We start from the raw sequence: 8,948 nt of genomic DNA, 5'->3' as shown, positions 1-8,948 counted from the left end.
GTTAGTTGTGTATCTGTTTAGATTTTAGCAAAGACTAGCTGGTAGATTAGCAAGCATTTGGTAATGATTTAGAAATTGTTTTATTCCTTGAAAGATGTGTTAAATACAGAGAAAATATATATGAATTCACTTTTCTGAAAATGTTTATTTTAAGAAGAAATGAAAAAGGTCTTTAGGATGTGGAGGTTTTCGATCTCTGTGCTCAGGAATGTGCCCTAATCTTTTTCAGGGAAACAAATGGAGGACATGGGACTATAAGTAGGGCTGTGGTTGCAGCAGCTGCATGCCAGGCACCAGCGACTTCCTACACCATCTCTCTGACCCAACTTTCTTATGTTTGTACTTTGAATATTTTTCAAATTTTTTGTTTTTTCATTTTTGGCTCACACCTGGCAATGCTGAGTCCTTGCACTGCACTCAGGTATTATTCCTGGTGGAACTCAGGGTACTATATTTGATGCTGGGGATTGCAAGCCTGTTGCCCACATGAAAGGCAGAGAGCCTTATCTGCCATACTATATCTGGCCCCTTCACCAACTTTTATAGGCTGTAGTGCTTTAGCTTTAGAAATGTTCTGGAGTGTGTGTATGTGGGCATGTGTGTTTGGGCTGTTGAAAACTTCAATTCCAGTTCTCAATCTGGAGGAAATTGATCATATAGGTTGAATTTCAGTTGAGTCACAATTGTCATGTATTTGGACATTCTCCATGCATCTGTGTTTGCACTTGTGGTCTTATGTAGTTTGTCTGTATCTGGAATTTCCCTTGGGGAGTAATGCAAAGAAGACAATATTGATGTTACTTTTGAACACTCACATTTACTACAAACTCTAGAATCTCATGACTGCCAGGCAGACATTGGAATATCTAAACTTACTTCTGAGACATTGGGGCTAGAGAGGAACTGTATTCTGACGCTTTAAATCATTTTGCTGTTCCAGTGTTGTCCTGAAGATTTCTTTATTTGTTTGACTGATTTGGGGGCCGCAGCTGGCCATTTTCAGGCTTTCTCTTAGATGAGTGCTCAGGGATCACTCCGATGGGGTTGGGAGACTGTATGTGGTACTGGTGTTTGAACCCAGGTTGACAAGACAAGAACCCTACTGGCTGTACTGCCTCTCTAGTCTTGAAGAGGATGCTTGTAATAGGTTTTAAATCATGAACTCCTTGAGACTCAAATGGAATTATCAGATACAAGTGTGCCCCCAGGTAAGCTTATGTCATCAAACTCACATCAAATTTGTTTTGGAATTTCAAAGTTCCAGAGAGCCTGGAGGTGTATACATAGACTCCTTTTAATTTAAGAGACCCAGTTGCATTCACTTCACTTTATTGTACAAGAGGAAAAGTAAAATTCACGGAAATTGCATTTTGTCTTCACTGAAAGCACACAGATGACCAAGAAACATTTGAAGCAGTTCTTTGGTTTTGATAAGACCTATAAAAAATGATGACAATTTAGGAATTTAGTCCAGAATGTACTAACAGTTCTTACATAGACAATTTAATTTTATATCCATGATTTATTCCTTACACCTTGGAAAACCTTGCAAAATTAAAGATTTGAATTTAGATTTAGCATATAATGGAAAATAATTTACTTCACCTCATATTTCAGAAAGATACGGTACTAAACATTTCTTTATGAATGGTTATAAATAATAATTTAAACTTATAAATTCATACATATGCAGTTGAAACAGCTATAGCTATAGAAATATTCATTGTTGTTAAAATACCATATAATTGTATTTTGATTACAAGCATTGCCTGGGTGACCCCAAGAGCATTAAGCCAGGAGTAGCTCTGAGCACACTCTGCTGCCAGCATAACATTTTCTGTTCTAAAAGTATCATTTTTGCGTAAGTGCTTTTTAACTTAAGAATTTGAATGGTCGGCCTGAATGATAGTACAGCGGTAGGGTATTTGTCTTGCACACAGCCAACCAGGTTAGATCCCCGGCATCCCAAATGATTCCCGAGCACTTCCAGGAGTGTTTCCTGAGTGCAGAGCTAGGAGTAAACCCTAAACATCGCTGTGTGTGACCCAAAAAGAAAAAAAAAAAAGAGAATTACAATTGTTTAACTTTTTTTTTTTTTTTTTAATATTTGTTCCAGAGCTGCTCAAGGACGCGAGAATCATTCAGACATACTTTGCCTGATTGGGCTGGCCCTAAGGGTTCAGTGCTCACGTCAGGTATACGGTGCAGTGCTCCTGGATCACCAGTGCTATACCAGTAGTGCTGGGTGTGGGGGTAAGAGTATGCAGTGCCAGGCCGAATTCTCCTATAAGTTTATCTTAAAACAGGAAAAATTTGGAATGCCAAGCTTCAGATATCCTTTTAGAAATCATGCTTGAATAAAGGAACAAGTTGAAAATACATTATTTCCTTTCTATTTATGTCAAAGCAAGAGTACTGTATTGTTAAGTAATTAAAATGTATGTATATTTATTTTTTTACAACAAATTATTCTAGAAAAACTCAGTACTGATACAAGAAAATAGTGTGACAATCTTGAACTATTCTGCCTTTGTGCTTGAATAAAAATTTAAAAATCGAGGGATGCTAGGAGTACTCTAATCCTTGAGAAAACTTTGATAATAAGATCCTTTATATTTCTTTATTTTATGAAATCAGATTATATTTCATTTTTTATTGGGACAGACTCTAATATATCAATGCAGTGGTATATGTAAATTAAGGTGACAATTAGTCAAGGTTATCAGTCTCCATAATACTTCACTAAAGCTATTTTAAATGTCATGATTCTGTGTACAAATCCATGAATCTTACTTTGCTAATTTACCTGTGTTGGCTTTGATGCTTCCTTAGAATTTTTAAGCCAAGGGTGAAGTAACTGAAGCTGTGGTAGTCTCAGCTGTGCTCGTCATGAAGAATTCTGAAGAAGCTTCTGAAGTTGCTGCAGTTTTTACTGTGGTTTCAGTGGCAGGAAAAAGAGTAGGCTCCATAGTCATGGTAGAGTCAGTGGTAGGGATAACTGTTTCATCCTGAGTATTCTTGGGGGCAGTGGGCATAGATGTTTGGTGCAGACTTGGATAACGGATCATAGAGGATGCATACATATTTTTCAGGATTTCCCACTGAGGAATTTGGATATGTGGCATGCCTACAACTGGCTTGGCATAAAATGGATAAAACATGTATTGATTGCCCATGGGCACAACTGGTCTATGTGGGTAGTAACTGGACATGTAGTGAAAATAGTTATTTAACAGATAATGAACTGGAGCAAGCTTGAGAATGTGCTGATCAAAATTTGTTTTCTCATTCTCACAGAGCTGCAAAAGAATGACACAGAATGGCATTATTTGGGTTGAAGTGTACAGATAATTGAGTTCTTAAAATAATGAAGCATTTGGTGTTGAATACGTAAATATTATAAGTACTAAAACTAATGATAGCATTATTTTATAGTGCTAGACTTGTACCCTTCCCTTCCACTCCTTGATTTCCAATAAATATTAAAAATTATAATAGTTCCAACGGATTGAATGAGGTAATCTGTACGGTAAACCATAGTTTTAAGAGTCTAGCCTATACGGGTAGTACTCAGAACGATGTGATGATAGGGATAAGTTAAAGCTATTTTGCAGAAAGCTTTGCTATAGTTGCTCAGGTTAGACATAAAACCCTAACCACTAAACTACTTCCCAGTCCTGTATGTATGGATATGTATGGAGAGTAAATATTTATGGAGAGTAGATATTTAATTTTCAGACATGCCATTTTAATGTCATTATCTTAGCAGAAAAAAACTTCACAAGTCACATCTCTTATTGAAGTGATAATAAAGTACTTACTGTTGCCTGCTCTTGGTTTTGTTCTTGGTTTTGTGCCTCTGCACCCTGGTGAGATTAAAAAAATGTGAAAAGCATGATGTTAAAAAAAAGTAGCAAGGCTAGGGCTAGCTTGTTTCTATGGTTTAATAAAAAGATATTTTTAATAAAGAGAAAATCTATTCTTTGTGCTTTAACATAGTACACAAATGTCTATTTTTTTTTTTATTTAAAAGGCCTGGGAACCACTTGAGAAGCAACATGCTAATGTGTATGTTATAGCAATATACTAATTAAAATAGTAACACTAACTGCCTGATCAAGTTGTCTTTAGAAGCCACCATTTTTAGTACAGAGATTAAGAGCAGAAATGGTAGAGATGTTAAGGCACTTGCCTTCTGTGCAGTTGCAGCCCTGACATGGCCTCAACAACTCTACATGGCACGCGGTTCTGAGCCACAATACCTGGTGTGGTCCATGAGCAGAGGACCAGGTGTGGCCCCTAAGCAGGGAGCCAGGAGTGGCACCTGAGCAAGAGTCATATGTGGCTCCTGAACACAGTAGTTGTGGCCTCCAAACTGAAATTATTAGAAGTCACATGATCATTTGAACCCTGTCCATATTTGCTTAAGTAAAAAAACTAAATATATATATATTGATTATTAAAATGTAATTGTGAAATGTAACATTGGCCCAATTTTTCTTTATCTGTTCTATTAAAATGACTTATGAAGTTTACTTAAATTTCAAATATAGCCTGCAGCATAAAATCAATCCATAAATGTCATACACTTGGTGGTGTTTTAAATAGATTTTGGGGTGGGGGAGCCATACCCAGCTTACTCCTGATTCTGCGCTCAAGGGTCAGTACTGAGGGTGCTCGGGGACCATATATGGTGCTGGTCGTGGGTCTGCAGTAGCCTTTACCCTTTAGTGTTTCTCCAGTGTCGACTTGTATTTTTTAAGAAAGCATTTTTCTTAATTCTGGATTGCAACATGCACAGGGAAATATTGTATTGTTTTTGATTACCCATAACATAAAATGATACAATCTATAAAATTTCATTTTAAGTTGAATTCTTTATCTGTGTGCCTAAACTTTGAAGTCCTTGTGAAATAGTAAGATGTTATGGGGGCAAATAGCATGTTCAAATAAATCCAATAAGAGATTGCTACAGGACATGTTATGCATCATTTTATGATTTAAAGTTTAGTCCAAAGTCTAAGTGTGTGAGTAGCAAAAATCAAATAGAATTTCAGAGACTAAATAAAAAAATAAATATGAAGGCCATGTTAATTTTTATTAATAACTTTGACTTGAAAATTATCTACTGAAATAATTTAAGGTATTTTACCTGAAAAGCAAGTGTAGCTTTAATAATAAAAGATATAAGGGGCCCTTAGAGCCCCTAGAGATAGTTCAACAGGTAAGTTGCTTTTCTCGCACATGGCAGGTACCAGGTTCGATCCCCTGTACCATATATAGTTACTTGATCTAGGATTAAGTGCTGAGTACTGCTGGTGGGGCAGGAAAACCAATCAAACCAAATAATAAAAGAAGAAGTATAAAACAAGGACTAGTGCCCTCCAAATATGTTCAGTCTAAAGAGTGTTGTAACATTACCTTATATTTTTTTCTATTGGGAAATAATCCCCAGAGAATCCCAAATGAACATACAAATTAAACAGAGCAATAGCCATATCAGTAATATAAATAAGCAATTTTTTTTTAAAGAGTAAAACCTTTTCTTGGTCTGATACTCTTAAAACACATGTAATTCAAGAAAAATTCCAAAAAGAACAACAACAGAAGTGAAACTGAACAGAATTATAGGAAGAAATCAGCCAGTAGCTATAATGGTAAAGAATATATCAAAAGATAAGATAATGTTTGGATGTTAAAGGCAGATGTTTCAATGTGTGTAAAACTGGAGAAAAGGCTTAACCAAGCTTCTACTCTTTTAAAGAATTTAGTCCCTAAAAAAAGGAAAGTGTAGGGCTGGAGCAATAGCATAGTGGGTAGGGCATTTGCCTTGCACGCGGCCAACCCGGGTTCGATTCCCAGCATCCCATATGGTCCCCTAGCACCACCAGGAGTAATTCCTGAGTGCAAAGCCAGGAGTAACCCCTGTGCATCTCTGGGTGTGACCCGAAAAAGCAAACAAACAAAAAAAAAAAACGAAAAGGATGGGGTCGGGGGAGATGGGATTGGAGCGTGGGGAGGGATGCTGGATTAATTTGTGGTGGAGAAGGGGCACTGGTGAAGGGATGAGTTCTCGAACTTTGTATGAGGGAAACATGAGCGTGAAAATGTATAAGTCTGTAACTGTACTCTCACGGTGACTCACTAATTAAAAAATAAATAAATCTAAAAAAAAGAAATGAAAGTATGTATAGGGCAGTAATTTAATTAAAAGAAGTTCTAATCTTGGATTAGAATTTCTTTATTCATTATTAGAACATATGCCATAATATAAACTAATAAGATAATCAACTCACCATAAAAGCCAGGGCTAATGCCAGGATATTCAAAGCTAAGAAAAAGCTCTTCATCATTGCACCTAGAAAACAAAATTTGAAAAACAAAACTAATAATTTTTTAATGATTTGGAAAATATTTTTCTTGAAAAAGGCAAGATGCTGTCAATGCAAAGAAACATTTCAGTAAAAGTTTTAGGGAAAGCTTACATCACAATTCTTTCATGTAACTTTTGGATCACGATAGCCTGTTAATCACCAATTTCTCGGGCGGGCCCAGTAACATCTTATTTCGTCCTTTCCCTGAGATCTTAGAAGTCCATCTGGACTTGGCCCTCCCAACGATGTTATACTGGGGGCTCTTCAGGGTCCTGGGAATGAGATCCAGCTTGTTACTGGATTTTGCATATGAATACACCATGGGAAGCTTGCAAGGCTGTCCCATATGGGCAAGAAACTCTCAGCAGACTGCCAGTTTCTCCCAAAGGGAGAAGCAGGCTAAACTTCTGGATGTATTATTTAAAGTTCCATTATAAGGCTATTTAATGATTTAACATGTGAAGAATTTACTAGGAAAGAGGCACTATACAAATTTATACAAATTTTGAGATTATTAAAATGATTCCAACTGTAAAAATTGAATTTGTGGAATATAAAATAACATAATATAAGACTGGCACCCAAGAACAGTAGACACAATGGCCAGAAATATTGCTCTATAATTGGAAGCCTGTCTTATGAGCTGGGGGAAAAGGCAGCTGGAATAGAGAAGGAATCACTAATCAATGATGGTTGGAGGAATCATTCAGGTTGGGAGATGTGCTGAAAGTAGATAAAGATCAAATGTGATAGTCTCTCAGTATCTATATTGCAAACCATAATGCCCAGGAGTAGAGAGTATGGGGGAAATTGTCTGACATAGATGCGGGGAGGGATGGGTTGGGGGGGGGCAGTGAAGATACTGGAGACATTGGTGGTGGTTAATGTGCACTGGTGAAGGGATGGGTGCTTGATCATTGTATGACTGAAACTCAAACATGAAAGCTTTGTAACTGTATCTCATGGTCATTCAATTAAAAATAAAGTTGAGAAAGAAAAGTGAAACATAGGCAAATTACTGCAAAAGGAAAGAAAGTGGGAAAATGTTACAAATGTGGTTTACTTAAGAGAATTAACTAAGTGTGTGTGGGGGGGTGTTGCGGGGTGGGGGGTGTAGGAGATGGCACCTAAGATAGAAGGTGCTTCTGTAGACATTAATTGAGAAACTTTTCAAGTGTTTAAGAGGGAAATATCGAAGACATTCATGGACATTTTGGAAGGTGTGCTTTCGGAGATGGGAAAGATATAGTTAAAAAGAAAGTTCTGGGAAAGAAAGAGACCCTGAATGATACTCTGCTTTGTAAGCAATGGAAACCATTGCTTGGGACTAAAGACTGATATATAACATTGTCTGGAGGACTGAGTTTCACATCAATGTCTAGCTTGTAAAACTTTGATCAAAAATTTTCCCTTTCCTAGACTTTATATTTCTTACTTTCTAGAAGAGGAGGTTTTGAGCTAACTTATCTCTAAAGTCTTCTATTTTCTGGATTGATTTAACAGGACCATACTGAGTGGCTGTGCATGTGTCTTGAAGCTTATTTTTCAGTAATGAAAGAAAAGATATAATTAATTTTATGTTAATAAAAACTGTAAATACAACAATTACAATGTGCTATTATAAAAGCAATATTTAGAGAAAAAATTCACTTTGTCTTCTTAAAAGTGTCACACAGTAAGCTGAGACACACATATGGATTTGATTCTTTATTCCATTAAATTGCAGTTTTTAGAAGGTTAATATTTCAAATATTTTTATATTATAATACATATTGTATTTGTGAAATAAATTAATTTTAAATCTATTTGGAGTTAGTTTCTGTCAAGGTTTTAGTTTTACACTGCAAAAGTTTTACACTACAATAAAGACACTTCATTAGTCTCAGATTCTTAGGCAATAATGGTTAAGAAGAACATCTGCTTCAATCATATGCCAGAATAATTGCAATATATAGTTAGATGGAGCCAGAGAAAGAGTACAATGGATAAAGTGCTTTCCTAGTATGTGACCAACCCTCATTTTATCCCTGGCATCACATATGTTACCCTGAGCACCACGGGAGTGATCCCTGAGCACAGAGTTAGGTGTAAGCCCTGAGCACTGTTGGATATGGTACAACCTTCACCCTCCAAATACAGTTAGGTGAAAGAACTCATTGTAAGATCAATTTTAAATAACCTGAAGAAAATGCAAATTTTACTTAGGTTTATGGAGTTTCTTTTACTGTTTGTTTTATTGTTCTGGGACTGCACCCAGTGTTGCTCAGAGTTTATAAATGTTTCTGTGTTCAGGGATCATTTGTGGCAGGGGTGATAGACCATATGTGGTTCCAGGGATAGAATCTGGTATTTCAGGGAAGCATCTACCTGCTGTATTACTCCCATCCCCAGGAAGGAGTTTCTATTTTCTCATTTTTCAAATATTATTATTAACAAAATCATGCTGTTTTTCTGCGTAATTGTCTTACCCTTGTTCTTCAGTCCAAAGATTGATTTATGACCTTTATAATGACTACACTTAATTGTTGCACCCTTCTTTGGAAAAAAATTTGCCATAAGTGCTGTGGCAATTCT

General features: G+C 36.4%; 1 protein-coding gene across 1 annotated transcript; it reads right to left on the bottom strand.

Moving 5' to 3' along the window:
• Positions 1–2,837: 2,837 nt before the first annotated feature.
• CSN3 (casein kappa) lies at positions 2,838–6,350 on the bottom strand. Its single transcript, XM_012935729.2, has 2 exons — positions 6,297–6,350; positions 2,838–3,299 (listed from the first exon to the last, which is right to left on the bottom strand). The coding sequence occupies exons 1-2, from the start codon at positions 6,348–6,350 to the stop codon at positions 2,838–2,840; spliced, it is 516 nt and encodes a 171-aa protein (XP_012791183.2).
• Positions 6,351–8,948: the final 2,598 nt, after the last annotated feature.

This window comes from Sorex araneus, chromosome 5, assembly GCF_027595985.1.
Source record: "Sorex araneus isolate mSorAra2 chromosome 5, mSorAra2.pri, whole genome shotgun sequence".
NCBI classification, from domain to species: Eukaryota; Metazoa; Chordata; class Mammalia; order Eulipotyphla; family Soricidae; genus Sorex; species Sorex araneus.
Note: the sequence above shows the minus strand (reverse complement) of the source record. Positions and strands in the feature narration are given on the sequence as shown.